The 23,011-nt window shown below is 33.0% G+C and overlaps 3 protein-coding genes across 4 annotated transcripts; 1 reads left to right on the forward strand and 2 right to left on the reverse strand.

Moving 5' to 3' along the window:
• Window positions 1–811: 811 nt before the first annotated feature.
• Window positions 812–3,970, reverse strand: LOC123917316 (protein CPR-5-like). Its single transcript, XM_045969007.1, has 5 exons — window positions 3,599–3,970; window positions 3,456–3,518; window positions 2,869–2,904; window positions 1,991–2,725; window positions 812–1,578 (listed from the first exon to the last, which is right to left on the reverse strand). The coding sequence occupies exons 1-5, from the start codon at window positions 3,875–3,877 to the stop codon at window positions 1,051–1,053; spliced, it is 1,641 nt and encodes a 546-aa protein (XP_045824963.1). The 5' UTR covers window positions 3,878–3,970; the 3' UTR covers window positions 812–1,050.
• A 1,349-nt stretch (window positions 3,971–5,319) lies between these two features.
• On the reverse strand, window positions 5,320–6,321 carry LOC123916151 (nuclear transcription factor Y subunit B-1-like). The gene has a single exon (XM_045967532.1). It carries the CDS (start codon window positions 6,197–6,199, stop codon window positions 5,660–5,662), a length of 540 nt encoding a protein of 179 aa, XP_045823488.1. The 5' UTR covers window positions 6,200–6,321; the 3' UTR covers window positions 5,320–5,659.
• A 7,578-nt stretch (window positions 6,322–13,899) lies between these two features.
• LOC123918699 (protein ACTIVITY OF BC1 COMPLEX KINASE 8, chloroplastic-like) lies at window positions 13,900–22,350 on the forward strand. 2 transcript variants are annotated; one of them, XM_045970823.1, is made up of 21 exons: window positions 13,900–14,833; window positions 15,000–15,135; window positions 15,571–15,737; window positions 16,020–16,140; window positions 16,282–16,382; window positions 16,630–16,728; window positions 17,418–17,528; window positions 17,633–17,712; window positions 17,843–17,912; window positions 18,079–18,152; window positions 18,262–18,331; window positions 18,445–18,533; window positions 19,112–19,236; window positions 20,219–20,299; window positions 20,382–20,442; window positions 20,792–20,846; window positions 20,938–21,036; window positions 21,154–21,243; window positions 21,402–21,461; window positions 21,566–21,693; window positions 21,834–22,350. In XM_045970823.1, the coding sequence occupies exons 1-20, from the start codon at window positions 14,402–14,404 to the stop codon at window positions 21,680–21,682; spliced, it is 2,238 nt and encodes a 745-aa protein (XP_045826779.1). In that variant the 5' UTR covers window positions 13,900–14,401; the 3' UTR covers window positions 21,683–21,693; window positions 21,834–22,350. The 2 variants fall into 2 exon arrangements, with proteins under 2 accessions (XP_045826779.1, XP_045826780.1); XM_045970824.1 differs by having other exon boundaries at window positions 14,204–14,833; window positions 21,844–22,350.
• Window positions 22,351–23,011: the final 661 nt, after the last annotated feature.

The raw sequence follows: 23,011 nt of genomic DNA on the forward strand, positions 1-23,011 counted from the left end.
TTGTAATATACTATATTGAAACCTGGTATACAGTCATTAAGGACCTTAAAACCCCAATCTAATTTCATTTCCAAATTGCCATATTTTAAAGTACTATGATGCCTAATCCCAAAAAAATAAATTATTGTGCCCGGTCCAATAAAAGTCTGGAGAACGATCAACCAAAAAAAAAAGGTCTGGAGAACGAGATATTTAACATTTTTACAAATTATGTATATACAAAAAACATTTTTACAAATTATAAGAATTTATGTTAGAGTTGTTATTGTTTTTCTGTTTTTGTTTTATTGTTATTTTGAAATATGGTGCAACAGAAATGTCGGTATACCTACCATGCTCAAACACAATTTCTACCAGCACTTAAGTATACGATTGAATTCTTGTTCTTTAAGGTTTGAGCGCAGATAAATTTTTTTGGTTAACAATAAAGCTGACGAAAGAATCCATGACCTTTTTGTACCAAAAAAAAAAAGAAAAAAAAAAACCCATGACCAAACTTAATGACTGGTTTGAGACACTTAGCGCACATATTAAAAACTAAATTTAAATAAACTATTTATTTACTCTTGATATACGGATGTGGATACTCCACCATTCTCTATCACTTTAATCTCCATTTCCCTTTAAGTTCTCATTCTCTCTCTTTAAATTTTATTTAGTCAAAAAATGAGAGATAGATAGTGTAAAAAATAGGGTTAGTGGATCCATTTTCTTTATTCATTTAATATATATTTTTGGCATTTGGTACAAACAAAACAGTTATTTGATAAATTCATATATCACCGCGTCATATTTGAGAAACACTATACAGTTCAATTCAAACTATAAATTAGTTGAAGATCACTTGACCCCGTCTAATTTCCAAAATAAGTATTCTATAAACTAAACAAGAGGGACTCAAGCAAACAATTAGCAAAATCGATACTAAATACAATTCATACAGTTTTTGCTTCATTAATGCTTTTAAGCTAATTACAAGCAAAGTAGCTCCCAGTAAGAGAAGTGTATGTACCCAAAGAAAGGTTTTCCATGACCAACCTATGACTTTTTTCATTCGAAATTGTTGAATACTGAAACCTTCAACAAAAAATGGTCTTTCCATTGATCGAAACTAGCAAAAGGTGCAAGACCGCAAAATAATGGCAGAAACACAAGCAAAGTCGAATAGAACCAAAATCGGCGAAACCAATATGGAATGATTATATTCTGCTTTGTTTTATGTGATGCAACGACCGGTCCATGAAGGATTTTGAACAGAGTGGGAGTGCAGACAATTGATAAGAAGTGCAGCATGCACATAATCTCCCAATATATGAGCCACAAAGAACCATCCCCTCCCAAAGTACCTATACAAAGTTTGCCACAGTAGCCACACGCAATTCCTAATAGCAAAAGAATGAAAGTAACGGGCATTGTCTGTGATATTGTTGTTGACCTCATGATTAGCAAATATGCAATAGCAAAAATCATTAAGATGCCAAATACCATTCGGCTCATAACTTGAACTTGACACCATAAAACATGCCACTTTGTATCAATAGAGAACATTGACTTCGGACTCCACCAGGACTTGGATTCCTAACATAAAAGAAGACCTTATAAACATTTATCAACTAAGGCAATGTTGTATTAATATGCAGCTGAAATGACAGTCATGCTATCACAACGTATCTTCAATCATGACACAAACACGGTAAAAAATATAGATAAGAAAATATAAATAAGAAAATATAAATAGATTTCATTTATATGTTTTTTTATATGTTTCTTACCCTACGGTGTTAGAGTTTAGAACAATGCAACTCAAGACAAGTAAAGGTATAACCAATTAACCATTCCTGGTTAGTTTTATATCACAGCAGAAAGGGCTCCCTCAAGCCAAATCAATGAAAAGGATGCTTAAAGATCAATTTGTGGCGAAAAAGCATATCAACTTGAAATAAGCAAGCACAGAAACAACTGAACCAGTGGAAAAAGATGATATACTTGCCTTATTTGAAGGAGTACACGATGCAGTAGATTCAGCGATGCGTTCATAAGAATAAACATAAGCTCCATACAAAAGTGAGGAGGACATGACAAGCAGACCGGCAATAAGACAGTCTACGCAGTTCTTAACTAGTTCACCGTGTCTCATATCTTCCAATTGATTCTTAAACTTTTCAACTTTAAAAGATGCCTTTGACATTCCCATGGCCAACTTCGATCTCTCTAGATGATTCAAATCAGAGTTGAGAACCAACTGTGTCTCTTTCAATTTCAGTTTTTTCATTGCAAGGGCAAGTTCTAATGTCTTAAGGTCATTTGATCGACTTTCCTCCATAACAGATTTCTCAGAAGCACTAATCATAGAGCTATTATTAATTCCAGATCGAGAAGAGATTGGAGGAAAACAAACCAATTGGTTTGATTGCCTGTGCAAGGTAACACCGTGACTGATTGAATCCATATGAAAGTTCTCCTTGACCTCTTTGCAATTATTTGATTGATCTTGGATTTTTTCACGCAACACTCCCTCTGAATTACCACCATCAATGACAGAACCACTTGAGAAATCACCTTTGCCATGAGTCAATTTACAAGTTGGAAACCCTATCTTCCTAGTATTCAAATTATTTCCTTCATTGCTCCTAGATGATTCGTAAATTAATCTGAGAGTACTCAAAGTGCTAGCAAAAGATTGTTCGAAGTTCCTAGCCATATCATCTAGCTTGTCTCCATAAACCTGTGACCGGATAGGCAGTCAAAACAACTGGCACATGGACATTACTTTAGCAAAATGAATTTCGCTACAGCCTACAGGAACTGCTAGAGAAATGCAGTAAAACCTCAATCAAGAGATGAATCAATAATCAACGCCTTGCTTACATTTGTTAGAGATTCTTTGATGGCTGATGTGCATATCTGCAAGGTAAACAAATAGTAGAGCAGTCAAGGCTCGAATACAAATTAAATTTATCAATAGATAAATACGCATAAAGGATGAAGCCACTAGGTTTGGTCTAGTGGCGAGGGGTTTGGGTAGTATACTAGAGGTCCTGGATTCGATTTTAAGCTCCATCGGTAAAGATAGCATCTCATGTACTAATAGACAGATGATTTTGATACTATGTTTGTAATTAAGTAAAAGGTCCTTGTATAAAAATTGTCCCGAAATGTAATTTTTTATATTTGGATACATTCATGTAAAAGTGAATTGGACACTAAATGCAAGACTAAAATCAATTGTAGAATCTAAATGCCAGAAGCTGAATCAATTTTTTTCGAGAATATACAAACATGTCAAAATAAATCCTACGCCTCTGGAATTAATTTTAACTCTCCAAAAGTGAAATCTAACATACACTGTATCTAGAAATCCTTGAAAATGGACATATCCTCAAAAAGTGCATAGTAAAATTTGATTATTAAAGTTAGAACTATGGCTATAAGTGTATGACAGAAAAATACCATACCGATGATATACCAGATGGAGAAACCTTATCAATATCAATTGTTGCATCTCTTTTATACAACACCTTAACAAAAATCACACAAACTAATTAAATAAGCTTCAAAATCAATAAAATTGTAGAAAAAGAAGAAATGAAAAACGAACCTCAGCCATAACAGCTGCAAATGACATTCCAAGAGGGAATCCGATTGAAGCTACGTCAGTTGTTTTACGGCGAATGGGGAATCTAACGGCTCGTCGTTTGCGCGGCAATAACTTGTCATTCGGTGATGTATGATTCGACGTCGTTTTGATCTTGCGTGTTTTTGTGTCGCGATTGTTGGAAGGATGAATGAAGAGAGTGGCGGTTGTGTGTTTTGTTGTTGGAAGGGTATCGTTGGAATTGCAGTGGGAAGAAGAAGACGAAGGGGAAGGAACGTCCATTGATGAATAAACTACCGCAAATTGTTGCTATTTTTTTTTTTTTTCTCTTTCAAACATTAGAGAGAAAAAAATGTACTCATCTTACTAGAGTTTGAAATAAGAAAAAATAAATAATAAAATGGAATTATTATTACAAAAAGGTGAAATTGAAAAATCATATTCAACAAGTTAAAATTAAAAGAGAGGTTTCATTGCACCACCGATCCTACTCATGTGATTATGAAGATGGGAATGAAGATCGACAATTTTGAGAAGACACATTTGATTTGATGGTCTTGTAAGATTGATATTATTTTTATTGGTCGGAAAATCCCCGTAGAGTAGAGGGTTGAGTAAAAATTAATTGCGACAATGCACATAAGAGCTCAAATAGTAGTTTGAGATGTGGCGGTTTACTTCGGGATAGCAATGACACTTGTTTGAACGCGCTTCATACTGAAATGTGGGGATGTATACCGGGAAGAAAACATGGCTCAGAGAAATGGGATCACGTTGAGAGTGACTCGAAGGTTCTAGTTGACATTGTTACAATGACTATTTTGGTTCAATGCATTTGTACTCTTAAAAACATGGATTGTTAAAATAACTCATATTTGACATATTTGACTTGAAGGAAACAAATCAGTTGATTGATTAGGTAATTTTAGTCTAACTCTAAACTTCTTTGATTTGTATATTTTGGGGATTCCACTGACAGATCTTCAAAGTCCCTTTTCTATGATATTTCCGGAGCTTGCATACCTCAAAGTGTTTACTTAGCGATTTAATTTATTTTTCTTTTTGTGCCGTTTAGATGAATATTTTTTAATTCTTGAGATGTTTATAATAATGAACACCTAGTCTTTTGTGCTTACTATGAAACTATTCTTCGATTCAACAACGCATCTAACTTTTTTACAGAATTAGTAAAATACACTTTTAAATATGGACAATCCAAAAATCAATCTGTGTTTTTTTCTTGATGGTATGTTACCAACTCTTCAACACATGCATAGAGAAGGTTGCTTTTTAATAAAAAAAGAAAAGAAAGCAAAGCCATTAACCCAAACAATATGAAAAGAAAGAATTCATGGTTAACTTTTTTATTGCTGACGATTTAGTAAATGATGAGTTGAGATCCTCTCCATTATCTGAACTTTTTTTGGTCTAACTAGAAATTCACCTCTTGAGAGATTTAAGATTTAAACTCGACCATTGCATATAAAATGTCAATATTCTTACTAACTGAATTACGTTCATGAGAAGATGATAATATGAACTTTACTCGAGAGATAAATAAAATTTGGCCAATAACTTTTATCATTTGGTTGGCTGACCATTTAGTGCATGATCATTGATGTAAATATTCTTTGCACAAAAAAATTAACACTAAATCCAAAATATATATCATTTTTGAAAACCAAAATATATATCATTAGATATGAAGTAATTAAACTGATTAATTTGTGCCCCCACTCAATCTAGCAAATCACCAAACAGAGTAACTACAATAAAATATTATTTAAAACATAATAACATACTCTCTCCGGTCACCGGGATAAATAAATTTAATTTTTTTATAAATTGAAAATATGACATATTTGATCTATAATATAGAATCAGATACATCATTTTTTCAACATACAAAAAAGTCGAATTTTTATAATAGTGATCGAAGAAATTAATATATAATAATGGGAAAGGAATCAAACTTGTTACATTGCTCTATCTATCTACCATTCAACTCTATAACGTAGGTTTGGTGGCATGATTCTATTACCACTTTCAATTGCATCTGTTTCATCACCATGCTCCATTAATCTCTTGGAATCTCTTTGGAGCATGATCAATAACGTGAGAATAAAATCCACCACCACCACCAACACCAACAACAACATCATGATTAACATCAATTGAAGAATTATTAAGATCATAATCATCTTGTTTAGTACTAGTAACCATAGAAGAAGAATTACTCTTTTCTCCTTCAGTTTCTCTATAATTATTAAGATAAACTTTCAAAGGACCAACATAATTTTCAAAACCAAGTGTTGTCATAGCCCAAAGAAGATCATCACCATTAATTGTTTTTCTTTTTTCTCTTTGACACTTATCAGAAGCTTCACCAGTAATGAAACTTATGAACTCAGAAACACATTCTTGAACAGTTTCTTTAGCTTCTTTTGAGATTTTAGCATTTGCTGGTAGTGCTCTTTTCATTATACGGCTCACGTTAGCAATTGGTAGGAACCTGTCTTGTTCTTTTGAGGATGAACTGTCTGAGATGTTTCCTGATGTTGGACTTCCTACAGGACTTGTTTGGTTTCTCTTATTACCTGCCATGTTGAAATAAGTGCTTTTTTTCTTTTCTTTCAAAGTAATATAGGTGGTGTGGTATATGAAATGGAAAAGAAGAAAATTGTGGTTTTGATGTATTTTGTGGAATAATATTTTGGAAGAAAGAAAGCAAATGATGATGGGGAAGATCACAATTGATGGTCTTTATATATCAATTGAAAGGACTTACTAGGTCATAAAATAAAATAAAATATGAAAGCAATTGAAAGTAAGCAAATAGTACTTGTTCAATGGTCATGGATTAATTGAAAATTTAAATGAGATAACACCTTGTTATTTTATTTTTATTTTTTTAAATTGGATATCATTTACGCGTAACTATGAAGACCTGATATTTGAGCTTTGTGAGATACAATTGAACGACAAACTCTCCCAAATAGTATTAAATTTTAACTCAATTTTTATTTAAGTAGCATACAACCTCGTGTTCTGTTATACCTTATTATGAAATATGAGACATGGATATGTTGTTGTAGTAGACACACAATTTCACGTTGTATTCAACCACAACTGTTGATTTGAAATCAGACAGTTCAAATTACTCATTAATTATGACATAATTAAACAATCTCAACTGTTAATTTAAATCGGACAGTTAACCATCGTGTCTGCAAACGGTGTTTATTAATTTATACTAACTTTTATACATCCAAACCACCGGCAATGTCTTTTAATTAAATATCATTTTCCAATATTGTGTATAGTTTGGTTGGTGTGAAAAATTAGTGTGAGATTAAACAAGTGTTTGAAATTTTTTTACCCTAAATACATATAAATTACATCAATTTTTAAGAGTGACGATATTTATTATAGTAGAAATTAAATATGAATAGTTGTGAATAAAATATGAGTGGTTTTGTCTTTTGTGCATATAGTTAATTTTTAGTACAATAGAAAAAGAAATGGTGTTTATTTATTAGTAGGAAAAAAATATGAGTATTTTTGTATTTTGTGTATAAAGTTTATTTTTTAGTACAATGATAAAAGAAATGATTTTTATTTACTATTCGTAGAAAATAAATAAGTTGTTGGTCCATACTCAACTCTAATTTATTCACAACTAATAAACACCGGCCTCTGCATATAATATTATTACCAATTGAATATGATAACGGGAACTAATTGGTTGAAATTCTAAAAGTCTCACTTAAATTTATATGGTGTCAAATAAGTTCTTAATTCAAGATTAGCTGGTAATTTATCGAGACAAGCTCCGGTGAAGAATATTCGCCGATTGCTAGATTTAATTTGGGAAGTTACCGTGAAACATTCTTATAGAGAGGTAAATGCATGTGCAGATGCTTTAGCAAATATTGATTGCTCGCTAGATTATAATACCGTCTTCTATGATACTCCTCCTATGCATATTGGGCATTTGTTAGAAGCTGATGTTCTGAGGATTACTACCCCTTGTTTAATTCCGTTGTAATTTTCTTTTCGGACTTAGGCCATCATGATTAGAAAAAAAAATTATATGGATAGGATATATTAAACTTGTTTCTTATTTTTAAAATATCCAAAAAGACATGCTCGATGTTTTTTATGATAAAAATTGTTTAGATGATGAGTTGGATTACGGAAGCTCACTAGAAATAGGAAACTATTTTTTCACAAATCTTTGTTTTTTTAGTGATAAATATATTATTAATAAAATTAAATCTCTGCACTTCTAATTAGAAAAGTGGGTCGCCACACTTTCAACATCACACACTATCAAAGATCCAATCACTTTAAATCAACTATTGAAGGCTAAAATAAAAGAGGCAAGAAAGTTCAAAGTATAAGTTGGAACTTATTCAGTGCACTACTGGATTAAGTTCAAAGTAGTGTATCTTTGTGTTTTGGCATCTTTAGCTGTGGTACGTACTTGGTGAAAAATACACATCAAAATAGTCATTTTGCAAACTATGTGATAAATAATGATTATGTAATTAGTTTGGAATTCTTAATTAGACCCTATAATGTGAATTATTCGTACTAGTGCAAATGTAATTTTTGTACGGTTAATTTTTAAAAAAGGACTAAAAGAAAATATGAGGCACAAGGGATATATGCTTTAACTTTGCAAATTTGCTTTTGTGTTGCTTTGTCTCATTGAGATTCTTCTATCACATACATAATTGCTGGACAGTATCATCTCAAGGCATCTCAATCCTCAGTCCCAATTATCATCTTTTCCATCTGACCAACAATGTAATTATGTGCGTGGTTGGTTGTGAGTGACAAAATAGGATTTGTGATTTTTTGCTAAAAATTAGTTTAATACTACATCCGTCCTTAATTATAAGACAATGTTTGACAAAAATATACTATTCAATTATCTTGTTTTGATCGTATTTTTTTAATAATATATAAATATAAATATTAGCATATAAGATTTTGGTTGAGGGTTCCACCACCGATATCCGGTCCACTGCACCGTCTAATTTGATTCGGGGTTCAGTTCTGACATCAAGTAGTTTCAACCAATGTCGATCGTAATTGTGGGATCAAATAGTTCTTCCTACTAAATCCATTGTCAATCATAATTGAACCAACTAAGTACAGATAAAACTCAAATTTCTAACTAAAACTTTATTGTAGTAACAAAATATCTAAGTTTTAACTTTATCGTATAATAAATTCTGAAGAACAAAATTAATTAGTCAAGGACTTTAAAATCCATTTTACTATGAATTTAATTTTCACAACTAACAGTAATTAATATTCAATAAAAAAATTGTAGACATAAAAAATGGGTTCACTATCCAACAGATTATATTATACTATTATTTTTTTTTATTATAATGTTGGTACAAAATTTTTACCGATAACTAATTTTCATCGGAAAATTTGTGAGGATATATACACAAAGTAAATTCTTTATTTTCAACCTAATTTTCTCCATACATATATAAGTCAGAAATCAAACATCTTACCATATAAATATAGTTAATAAGATCAAAACTCGTACCACTTTAATTGACCATTGTCTAGTTCTACTCTAATGTTCACTTAAATTAGGGTAATAAAATAAAATTACAGTACATGCATAAAATGACACTTTAGCTTTTGCATTTGTGTGTATCGAATATATCTATAACTGGCTTGGTCCTTTGATGTGTTCCAACCTGTGAAGTCTTCTCACAAACAGGATTCTGAGAATAAAATTTCATAACCGATCATAAGAGAGAAGCTATATCAAACAGGCTTGTGACACATGGAACATTTTGAAGCTACGTATATGATCTATCAACCATGTATGTACTAAAAATATACATTGAATCGGCCTTATAATACGTACTATCCTAGCTATAATCTATATATGGATATTATTATTTTAGAGATAGCTGCATATACAAAATTCAATTATTGGACATGGCTTGAAAAATGGTTAAATGCATTCACTATCACAAGAATATGTTAATAATACATATCTATATATTATAGTTTGAAATGGTTGGAAAATATTGTGGTCAATGCCAAAATTATATTAATTAAATAAACTAATGTGATTATTATTAAATGCATAAAACACGACATACACAAAAAGAGCAAATTTGTCATTATCTGAAATTCTTAATTATGATAGCACCGAGGGCAATGGTTGTTGGCCAAATGAGATTTAAGTCAAAATAGGAAAAGTCTTCAAATATACTATATGTGAATGTCATCACACAAAATTGGTATATTAATCAAGTGAGATTAGATTATTCATAGTAAAATTACGGTATATAATTACACATAAACAAAAGATAAATAAGTTGTTAGACTTTTTGTATAGTAAAACCTAGCAGCTTCATTTGTTATTATTTTCCCTTACGTCTCAATAATAAATGAAATTCAATAATTTTTTTATGTATAATATAAATTTGGATAAAATCAATTATAATTGACTATTTTTCATTTTTTTATAATTTAATTTTATAATTGAGAGTGGAGTAGTAATTTTTTTGTGTAAAGTTGTATGGTGGCTAGCTGTACTTCAATTTGGATGACTTCCTTGATCCTTCCAATAAGAACAAGTAAAGTTGTCCATATACAGTGCTCTGCATCTTCCAGCTATTATTCACTCATTTAATTGGAACACACTTACATTACATGTATAAAGTTTAAATGATAAATCCAAAATCTTTTCATATTTTTACATGCAAAATTAGAAGCTTATACGTGGTATTAATTCTAGCCAATAAACTAATAGCTAGCAGTACTTGTAAGCCAGATTGGTCAAGTGATTACGCTTAATTAATTATAAGCATATACGTTTTTTTTTTTGGGTAGAGTAAGCATATACGTTTTATTCTGTTCTTTAAAGTTTTTTTAAAAAAATAATTGTTTGTGTTTGTTGATATGTAGCTAAAATCGTGAAGTGAGATTACATCATGATTAATGATCACATAATATATTGATTTTTTATATATAAAATTGTGCTTATATTGGTAGCTGGAGTATTATTGACAACTGAATCAAACAATTCCAAGATATTATAGCCTACTAGCGGGGCAGGCAGGCGCGTTTCGCGCCTGCCTGTGTCTAACTTATGTACCAAAAAAAAAAGATACGCCTTATGTTATGGTGAGTTTGTTAATAAAAGATTTTTGTTGCTACTAAAAAAAGCAAGGGTAATGTTGGTATTATGAAAATTCTACCTCAAAACTCATGTATTCTTTTTATATATTATAGTATAGGATAAATATAGATGAAAAAACCATAAAAAAAAAAGAGGAAGTTAAGGGCAATTATGTAATAATTAAAAAATCATAAAGGAAGTTAAGGGCAAAATGGACCAAAAAAAATCCAGCCCAAACTCCCTTATCCCCTTTATATATTGTTATAGATGATATACTACTTTAGTTATTTTTTTTTTATACAATTTGCAAATCTCTAATTGTCAATTTGCCGGCTTTGAGAGACAACTAGAAAGTCAAATAATATCGCAATCAAAAATAAGAAATATGTTCCATTGCAGTGGTGGGGGTGCCATTAATTGGAGCTTGGAACCGTAGCAGGCCGTATATAATAATGTTTGATAAGATTCTCTTTGAGTTTTCATTTTCATGTAACAAAAAATGTAATGTAATATGCCGTTTCTTTATTTTCATACAATAGACCCATGTCATCCACAAGAAAATAGGTGCCCATAGAAATATATACTATACAATATTCTCACCTAACAAAAAAAAAAGATTTTTGCTAGACCGTGGCATGTGCATAAAAATTTGTATGAGTAAAAAAAAAACATCCATGGCTAATGTGTATTGATCGATTCGGTTGATAAAGATTCACCTTGGATCTTATAAGAATTTGAGTTCAAATTTATAACGTTGATTTGAGTACTCGATGATTAGAGATTGATGTGGGTGATTGAATGTTGACTTGACGTTGAACAGAAACCATCGAGATGCAAGTTGGGAGTACCTGCGAACCTTTTGACGCCCAAGTCAATAAAATAGGTAAGAGAATAATGAGACCTTCAAAAAAGAGAGATTGTGTGTATTTGAGTGAAATGGTGATGAGGCATTTGTTTATATTGGCATCGTTTCGAGCCATTGGAGGTATTGATGAGTGAAGTCGTCACGGTCGACGCTCACCAATGTCGATATGAAATAGTCGTTGAGAGAAATTATGAAATAAATATCAGATGTGAGTTGACATGATCCGAAGTGAATCGAAGACGTGAAGACTATGTTATATTGGACCTTGTGTGTTTGGACATATGCATATCAAATTATGGAGAGGAGATCCTCTTATGTGAAAATTTAACCGGAAGAAGTCCGGTGCATATCCACACCATTTAAAATTCTTTAAACTGACTTTAGTTACATACAATCATCATAATGAATGATTGAGATCACACGGCAGAATAATGTCATTCCAGTTGATCTATTCTCCAAAATATGGACCTTGGACCTGTAAAAAAAGTAATGTCGTTTCTTTATTTTGATTTTTTTTTATCTTTATTTCTTTATTTATTAACAACAGGGTAAAATTTTAAAATGAGATCTCTTAAAGTTAATAATAATATTTTAGGCAAAATACCATATTTTGATGCAAAAAGGCTATATTTATATTTATTTATTTTTAAGAAGATTTCAGGATGCAATTTTTTTTATAAATTATTGTAATTTATTTCATTTAACTTTGTTTACCAATAGATTTGAGTCAATTAAAATTTAATATTTGTTGAGAGACATTATTGAACTAAAACAAAACCACTAAATATTTGATATAATAATTGAAGATATAAAATAACATTAAAAGTATATAAATCAATACTAAATAAAAAGGTTAGAAGCTAGAACAATGACATTTACTTGCTCCCACAAAAATTATGAGGCTATTTATAATTGAAAATTTATTTTATTCACCAAAATATTTTTTGATAATTTTTTCACTACCCCACTGCCACTGGTAAGCCCTAATCGCTGCTATGTACAAGTGTTGTGAACGATAACAGTGGGTTCGTTAGAGGTTACATGAACAACAGGGAAATGAAAGCTCTGTGAAGTATGTTAGAGGCAATGGTGTGGCGGTTGTTGGAGTTATTGAAGATTTTGTGGAAACTTTGAAATGGAGGGATGTTCGGAGGAGATTGGAAAAGAAGACGCATCATTCAAAGTTCAAAGTAAACGAAATGGTGAAGCACATGCTGAGGTATTATCTATGTATGATCGTGCAATATTGTTCGATGCTATGTAACACCGATGACTCCGACACGAACACCGCGATATGGACACGGACACCACAACACTGGTAATGTAAAAAATATTGGACACCGATACCGCTACATATTTATAAAACATATAAATTGAGAATAAAAATATATACATGTAAATCTAATTTGAGCAGGTTTTTTTTTTTTTTTTTTTTTTTAAGTTTTAAAACAAGATACGATAGTATTTTACCTTTATTTATCCATCCACGATCGAAAAAACTAAAAATATTGTAATCAAAACATAATGCCTTCAATCCCTCATTGATCAATGTTGTTATTTCTACACATCTTTAACTCTTATAAATATGTCTGATATGTGCCCAAGAAGAGTATAAGCAAAGGAAAAAAAATAAATTTTTGGAACACTTGTCCGACACGTGTCATACGAGTGTCTTACAGGTGTCGGACACTGATCAAAGGAGTGTAAACTAAAGGAAAAATTAAATTTTTTACGACACCAATATGAGCTATCCGACACGTGTCGGACGAGTGTCATACGAGTGTCAGACACCGACATGTGTCGGACACTGCAACACGCCTAATCATAGAGGTGTCGGTGCTTCCAAGACACCAACACTTTAAATATATTTGTTTGAATATGCTCATTAGCGTGAGTAGATTCAACTTTATTTGTCGTGAATCGTGATGTTTGCCAAAATGTATAACCTGGTATGTCCATACTCTTATAAGTTTCTTCCTCACCAATTTTAATATGGTACATATTGGAGGAACTATGAAAAATTCACACACATTTTTTAACTTTCAACATACTCATTATATATGCTTATTTTGTAAGAGGCTCTACAACATCTTTTGTATTCAAATTCTCAAGCTTGAGATCTTTCACTTTGACATCCAACTTACATTTAGCTATCATATATTTTGCCGTGTAAAATACATAAGATAAATGAGTTAATGTTGAGAAATAAAATTTCAACAACATTCATCAATGCAGTATCCTCATAAGCGACACCTTTGACATATTATCTGCACCGTTCAACAAATTACAACACATCTCTTAAGTCCAAGTGACATTATTCTCCTTTGCACAAATTTCCAACAGGACCAAAACACCCATCGACCAAAATTTTGTACGTACTTGGAGGTTGATTTGTAGAGAAACTCTAGGCACAAGAGAGAAAGTAAGCAAAGTACAAAAATACAACTAACTATTCCACGCAAGATATTTTGTGGCTTAGAACACAACCCGCGAAATCTCCGCACCAATCAAAATTCTCTAAAAACCTTCATAGCTCATCTTTAATTTGCCACGTGTCACCATCATAATCCATCTTTCCACTTTTTTGTTTTTTGTCTCGTCTTCAACAACTTCAACTATTCTTCTTTCTTTCTTTCTTTCTCCGCTTACACTCGTTCATTTCACACTCTCTCATTCCAAATCGAACCCCCACACACCATGAAAATTAGGGTTCGATAGAATTTGATTTGATCCTCACATTTTCAATTCAGTAACCACTTATCATCATTTATCAATGGCTTCATCTTCTCTACTCTCAACCGAACTCAATTTTCTTGCTCCTAAATTCACACCAAAACGCCGTCGTTCTCTATCTAGTTTTTGCTCCCGTTCAGTTCCGAAGTACAAATACAGTGTTACTATTCGTACTCGCATTTGTGCTGTTAAGAAGGAAGAAGGTGCATTGGTTGAAGAAAGAGTGAGCGATGTGAAATGGAATGGAAACGGAGCTGCTACTAAAACTGTTGTAAGCAGTAGCAATGGTTCTGTTAGAGGTTATGTCAATGGTAGTGGAAATGGAAGCTTAGTGAAGTATGTTAATGGAAATGGTGTGGCGGGGGAAGTTGTTGAAGATTTTGTAAAGGAAGTTGGGAGGAAGAAGAGGTTGGAGGAAATTGGAAAAGAAGATGCGTGGTTCAGACGACGAAATGGTGAACCACAAGTTGAGGTATGTATGAATAATTGTGCAATGTGTTTAGTTTGATGCTATTTAGCGCGGACACTTCAAATTGAAGACATATCCGGTGTCTGTATCAGTGCTTTGTAGGTTTAATGATTTGGATTTTGATTTTGAAAAATGAATTGTATGCTAGATGTGTTATTGTTTTTTGCAGGTGGCAGTTGCGCCTGGAGGTCGTTGGAGCAGATTCAAGACTTACTCGACGATTCAAAGAACATTGGAAATTTGGGGATTTGTTATTACATTTATCTTCAAGTCTTGGTTGAATCGTCAGAAGTTCTCTTATAAAGGTTTGTTGTTTCTCATCTGTAGATTATAATAGATGTTTTTGTTCCAAACTGTTGGAAACATGCAGTTAAACAATAGAATTTTGTGTAAGTTGGAATTAGTTTATGCATCTCAATTGTGTAGAAGCATTCTTATTTTGCTTATTAGTAAATATCGTAAATTACACTAATTGAGAAGCTAAGTTTGCAGTGAAAAAGCCTTTTTCCCCTTTTCAAGATGCAGATGAGGTGTTTATGAATCTGCTGGGATTGCTCCATTATTTTGGGAGCAATTGGGCAGTTAGGTTTATTCGTAGAGTTTTGACTAAACATCAATTTTGTTTATTCTTTAAATCAATATGTAAATGACCTTGGAATCATGAGGTGCCTTTATTGAAGTTTGAAGAATCTCAGCATTGTGACTGTTTTTAATATTTGACTCAAAGATATTATTTTTAGGAGGAATGACTGAGGAAAAGAAAACCTTCAGGAGAAAGACCCTTGCCAAATGGCTGAAGGAAAGCATTCTGCGATTAGGTCCTACATTTATCAAAATTGGCCAGCAATTCTCCACAAGAGTGGACATTCTTCCACAAGAATATGTTGACCAGTTGTCAGAACTTCAGGTTAAATTGGATTTTTGAGCAGTACTTATAAGATAATTTCCCTGAAATGAGATATTCTAAACTTGCTTCTGATGTACTAGTATTCAATTTGTCATTGTTATTAATGGTATTTATAGCTGTAAATGTTGCTTATCTAATTCACAGAAGCAATTGGTGCCGTTTGATAATGTTAATGACAAAATTTTCTGGACCATGAAAAAACTAAAAAGGTTTAATCAAGAAGAGAAAACCATATTAAGGTTCTATTTCTTTGGATCTTACTTACCTATTTTTTGGGTTTAGGATCAAGTTCCTCCATTTCCTTCAGAGACTGCTATGGCTATTGTTGAGGAAGAGCTTGGAGCTCCTATAGCTGGCATATTTGATCAGTTCGACTACGAGCCAATAGCTGCTGCAAGTCTTGGTAATCCATGTTTTAATTTGCATGTATCTGTAATAGAAACTGTGCAGTCATAGAAGGAAACCTGATTAAATGCACCTAAGTTTTAGGTGTAATGTTTGCTTGTAAGAAAGGAAAAATGAATTATCTTTTTCCCCAATGCAGGTCAGGTTCATCGTGCGAGATTAAGGGGACAGGTGGTTGTTATCAAGGTGCAAAGGCCTGGTCTCAAGGATCTTTTTGATATTGATCTTAAAAATCTGAGGGTCAGTGTTAAACTTGTTGCTGTGTGCATATGTAACATTACTCTTTGATAATTTTATTACCTTGTCCTTGATTTATCTTATAACTTTTATTAACCTGCAAAAATTGACTTACATATTTAGAAGATTATAAAAACTGATAAGTCTGCAAAAATTGCACGACAGATGTTTAATAATATGGTTTCCAGCCTTTGAAGACTTACAGAATTTCATAAAACACTGATATCTGGGTCTTCTTTTGTCTCTCCAGGTTATTGCCGAATATCTTCAAAAAATTGATCCTAAATCAGATGGTGCAAAGAGGGATTGGGTTGCTATTTATGATGAGTGTGCTTCTGTTTTATATCAGGTGATGATACTCTTGAAAGTTGCTTCACTCTTGTACTTGAGATCAACTGAAGAAAATCATATGTTTTCATTGTATTGGTATAATCTGTCATGGTCAATTAAATTGCGTAGGAACGCTACTCATATAGAGTTTGATTAGGTTCAGGCTAATGTAAAGGGTTAAGAGGCTGGCTCTGCTTTTGGAATGGCATATGGGAAACCAAGGAAGTTCTTTTGGGTCATGAAATGAAAGGCTTTTCATATCAAGCTCCTAGTTGAATAAGAGGCTTTTTTTTATTCAAACAGGAAAGTAGTTAACTAAGAATATTAGCTGAGTTGTTTTCACAGAAAGGGATAAGCTGGCCTGCAATTTTACCTGGCCAGGTAATGGCATAAAATGGAAGATTAGGATTTTTGTTGTGAAGGTGTAGATGTAATGCTTCAGAAATAGGCATGCTTGTTGAGTATAATATGTCATCCATTGTTATCTGAAACCATGAATGGTACTGTTACGTTATCAGGGTTAGAACTTTGACAACATATGAAATAAAGGGACTTTTATAGGCTTTGGCAATAGCTGCAGGTTGGGGGTGGGGCTGGGTTTGAGTCGCAGATTTTGCTCTTGTTTCAGTATGATTTGTTTGCATGTGTTCTCTGCGCATTCTCAACTTTATCTGACCCTGTTGATTAACATGAATACACATTTTTCAGGAGATTGATTACACCAAGGAAGCTGCTAACGCAGAACTATTTGCAAGCAACTTTAAGAACATGGATTATGTGAAAGTCCCTTCAATTTTCTGGGATTATACCACCCCACAGGTTCAACCTTATTTTCTTGCAGAAATATAAAAATAAAACATATTTACCACTGTTACTTCTGATGTCTTTCTTCATCCATAATTTAACTATTTTTTCCAATGCAGATTCTAACAATGGAGTATGTTCCAGGGATTAAAATAAACAAAATAGAAGCTTTAGATCAGCTGGGTGTTGACCGGAAAAGGTTTATAGAACCTGGTTTTCTGTATACCAAATCACTATTGGCATGTTACCTTTTACTTGTGTGCATCTTAACTACCGATGGTGGTATCTATAATTCAAATTTAATTTAACGTTTTGTTTATCTTCCACAGGCTAGGGAGATATGCTGTTGAATCTTACTTGGAGCAGATTCTCTCACATGGTTTCTTCCATGCCGACCCTGTATGTTCCTGACTCTAGAACTTCCAAGCTTCTTGGCACTAGAATTCAGCTTCTTCAGGGGTTGATATCAAGGACCATTGAGTTTACATATTTCATGATTATCTTTCAGGAAGTTGGATTAGAGGCTTCTTATTGTGGGTAACTAATATGTACATTGTCTATGCAGCATCCTGGAAATATTGCAGTTGATGATGTCAATGGTGGACGATTGATCTTTTATGATTTTGGTATGATGGGAAGGTATGCTCTTTATATCTTTTGTATATTTGAAATACGGATTTACAGGTCAAACATTTAATCTTAGTGAGATTATTGCCTTTGCAACTGTGATCGGTGTTTCATCTTACAGTATCAGTCAAAATATCAGAGAAGGTTTACTTGAAGCTTTTTATGGAATTTATGAGAAGAGTCCAGATAAGGTAAAAATACTCATTTTTCCGGACGGAGTCTCATACTGTCTTGACCACTCTAGCTTGAAATTCTATTTTTGAATCTAAATTTATTACCAAATGATGCTTATACACTTATGCAGGTCCTTGAAGCAATGATTCAGATGGGCGTTCTTGTCCCAACTGGAGATATGACTGCTGTTAGACGAACAGCACAGTTCTTCCTCAATAGGTAGTTTTTTCTACAAGTGAATATCACTATATTGATCATAAATGATTGATTTAAAAGTACCTGCACATGCTGCTTAAGACCTCTAGAAAAGTGTTATAAACGTATAAATATGAGAATCTAATATTGGACGTAAAAACTTTTGCTCGTTAGTTGGGGTTATGCTGAAGCACTTGGATGTGATGATTAGTCATGTAAGGAATATAGTGATATTAGGGTTGGCTCTAGTCGTATGTTCAAATGCTTTGACTCTAGGTATGATTCTTGTTTGTTGGCTTCATTGATAGGTAATGTGTAAGTAGTAAGTAGCATAGCTCTCGTTAAGCTTTATGACTTGCCCTGTCCTGTCCTTGAAAATAGGCAGCCTTTTTCACCCAAAAAAAAAAAAGAAAAAAGAAATAGTGATATTTTTTGAAATTTTTTACCGCACATTTCTGACTACTTGTCGATATTTTAGGTTTATATTTTCTTTGCTTGCTAATATTTTGATTTAGGGTAGCTCTCAACTGAATTACTGATTAGTTATGTCAGCAGTTTACTGCAATCTTTGACTTTGAGCTCTTCAAAAAAAATTTCTTTAGTTTTGAAGAACGTCTAGCTGCACAAAGGAGAGAGAAAGAGTTGGAAGCAGCTGAAGTTGGATTCAAAAAGCCATTAAGCAAGGAAGAAATAGTAATGAAGAAGAAAGAACGTTTGGCTGCTATTGGTAATGTATCGGGTTTAATTATGTGCCTGTCTTTAGGTGTAGATTACTCGAATGTATACATACTCCAATTATTGCTTATGTAGTTGGCTATACACGAAGATGAAAATAGGTGAGTTGTTGGGGAGATATGACCAAAGTAATATTTATAAGGCATGAGTAACCTCATCCCTCGAACTAGCTTTTCACTTCTCGCTTTTTAGCCTCTGTACCCGACCTTGCCTTTTTCAAACGAGATGGTTTAATTTTCCCACCAATGGTTGGTATGTACCTAGATCTGAACGCAACTCCCCTTATTAAGAATTTAAGAAGAAGCTTTACATTGGGGTCCATATGAGTATCAAGCAGTTTGTGTTTTAGCATTCTTGTCTCTTCCAGAATATCAAGTTCATACTTTATTTAAGAAATAGCAACGCTTGTCCGTGATTGTCTGTGTTAGAATAGATGTTGCTTCAGGTCATTGACGCCTTCTTGATTATCACCTATAATAACAATAATATCTACAAACACCACCAAATAAGTGTGTTTGCAACAGTGATCATCTTAAGAATACTGAATGATCTTCTTCACAAGTCAAATTGTTGAATGACCTTGTTAAGAATACCAAATATTTATTTGCTATGCAGAGGGGGAATGAGGGTCCATCTTTGATTTTCCTCCAAAGCAAACATCTTGAATGGGATAATGCTTCTTGAACAATCTTAGGGAATAGTAACAAATGATATAGTAGATAGGTACGGTGGGAAGGTTATAATCAATGATAACTCAATTATAAATGGGGTGAGGATTAATGATTGCATATTTGACTTCAATGGGAAGATCCCCAGACCATGTTTGGGCAAAAAGCTGACCTCTTGTAACGTTTATCCAAACTCCAAATATGGCTTGGGATCTTGCCTAGGGAAAAAGAAACATGCTATTAGTTTGATGAGATTATGCAGTCCAGAGGCTTTTCACTTACCTTTAACTCACATCCTTTAAACAGGTGAAGATTTATTGTCCATTGCAGCAGACCAGCCCTTCCGGTTTCCTGCAACATTCACATTTGTTGTTAGAGCCTTCTCAGGTAAATATTACTGAATTTAATGTCCTACTTTACTTGTTCTACGCATGTTACTGGAAAGTAACAAGTTAACATTTTTCTGCAGTTTTGGATGGCATTGGAAAGGGACTCGACCCTCGTTTTGATATTACCGAGATTGCCAAACCGTGAGTGGTTTTCATATTTTGTAAACTTTTAATCATCGAAAGTTTTTATTTCTTTTCAATCACACCCATGACAAAGGGAATTTTGGCACCAACCACATGGTAAATATGAGTTTGAATATGAAAACAGTTAGAAGGATTGTATGCAGAATGACCCCTGGAGGGTATGAATTCTAGTTGATGTAATTGGAACATTTTTTCCCAGAGGAGCTAGTGCTCCTGCATAAATTTGTTTTCCTGTCTTGTTTCTGTTTCTTGGCCTTTCAGATCTCCAATGTACCAAGATGAAATTAAAGTCTTCAAATTATTTGTGTTGCATATCTAACACAACTACTTCCTCACATCCTTGTAGTTATGCTCTGGAGTTGCTGAGATTCCGTGAGGCAGGGGTTGAAGTTATCATAAAGGCATGTCACTAACTTGTTCTATCATGAATTAATTCAGTCTATGTATTGCTATTATGAATTCGTTTCTCATATCATTCTTCTATACGTACAGGACATCAAAAAGAGATGGGACAGACAATCCCAAGCATTTTACAACTTATTTAGACAAGCAGACAGGGTTGAAAAACTGGCTAACGTTATCGAGAGATTGGTCTGTATTGTATTTTTTGTTGCAATAATTTGAATCATTTATTTGATTTGTATCTTTTGTTTGTTTCGGATTTCTGATATTCTAGATCACATTTTGATGGGCATCATTTTTTTACAGGAGCAAGGTGATCTAAAGATTAGAGTTCGAGCTTTGGAATCTGAGAGAGCATTCCAACGCATTGCAACTGTGCAGAAGACAATTTTGAATGTGAGTGTATACTACTTATTTTTGACACAAGTATATTCCATGCATGTATATATTGTAAACCTCATGCAGACATGTTATTAATAATAATAATAAATAAAAAACTGTTGGTCAGTGTATGGATAATGCATCTTCATGTTGCCTTTTTTGTCTATTAACAGGCAGTAGCTGTTGGGAGCCTAATAAATCTTGCAACAATTTTGTCTCTTAATTCAATTAGGGTATGCTAATTCTTATCTCACTTGTCTTGTGGTGATTATCACATCAATTAATTGATTATCTGATTGTAATTTCTCATTTATTAGTTGCATCTTATCTTTTTCAGGTGCCTGCCACTATAGCATATTTCTTTTGTTCAATCTTTGGTTTTCAAGTTCTCTTTGGCATCGTGAAGATCAAGAAGTTAGATGAACGAGAACGGTTGATTACAGGGACTGCATAGGCAACTACGAGGTGAATGTTGCTTTATTATTAAAAAACATGAAACATCTGTATTAAGATAATATTCAAAATTTAAAGAATTACTTAGCTCCTGTTGAACAAGTTTTGTGGCCCTTGACATGCCCCAACTTATTACTTGTTGTTTGATTTAGCACATTGCAGATATAGGATGGACATGTTGCTCAGGTTAAGATCGTGGTTAGAAGTTAACCTTCAAGAGCATCCATCAGGAGCTCAATGTAAAAGGCAACATCTTGAAAGACGACATTGTGCAAAAAAATCAACTGGAAGTTGCAGTTATATTGGAGGCTTCTTCTGTTCAATTGATTAATTTGCTATTGGCCCCGAGGTAACCAGCCACATTTTTGTCGATAACACGTACTCCCTCTCTCTCTCACACATCTCATTCCATAATTATATCCGCCAGGTTAAATACTAACATTTTATTATTGTTTTCATTTAGTACCTCATATCTGTATTAGTAAATTATATAGGAAATAGTATAGGGTTTATTGTTATGAGTATCATATGGTATGATATGACTTCCAATAAATTTTGTAACTGATGTACATAAATTTATTCAATGAAAATGCAATGTAAGTATATACCAACCATATATTGGAAGGATCCAAGTTCCCTATGATAAATACAATTTCCCCTGTTATGTTAGTATTTGATTTGCTAAATAATAAGAATGTGGCATGTAGGAGTGTTAACGGGGTGGGGAGTACTCCCCAGATCCCCGCCATCAACATTTTAAAAATAATCAAATTTATATTATTTTCAATCAAATTGGTAGTAAAAACAAAATTTAAACATGAAACAAATGAAAAGTTAAGATATCATTGTGAACATCACTTATAAAAGAAATTTATAAATATATTGTGTGAATAAAAAAATAAATATTCCATATAAAAGTTATTTTAGTAAATTACTCGAGAATGGAGTCCCCTCCGGGGGCGGGGGGACTTTCCCCCATCCCCGCTAGGTTCCGAATGGACAACCCCCACGGGTATTCTCACTTAAGAAAACAAATTGACATCCCTAGAAGTATGCTGAAATTACTTATTTTATACGTTGAAAAAAACCAGTGAAGATCAAACCAGTGAAGTAAAAAGCGACTACTCTTTGTTTTTCTTTCAAATCCTAGATGTCCCTTTTTTCCAATTTCCCTTTTCTCCCTCAACCCCTGTTTTCCCTCAAACCAGTGAAGATCAAACAGAACTTTTAGTGCATATCAGCAAGAAAAAGATTCCAGTAAATAAGGAATGAAAGCAGCTTATAGATCTTTTGCAATTACCAATATGGCTAGTTTCAGACAAGCTGGAGT

The sequence above is a fragment of the Trifolium pratense genome, linkage group LG3 (assembly GCF_020283565.1).
Source record: "Trifolium pratense cultivar HEN17-A07 linkage group LG3, ARS_RC_1.1, whole genome shotgun sequence".
NCBI lineage: Eukaryota > Viridiplantae > Streptophyta > Magnoliopsida > Fabales > Fabaceae > Trifolium > Trifolium pratense.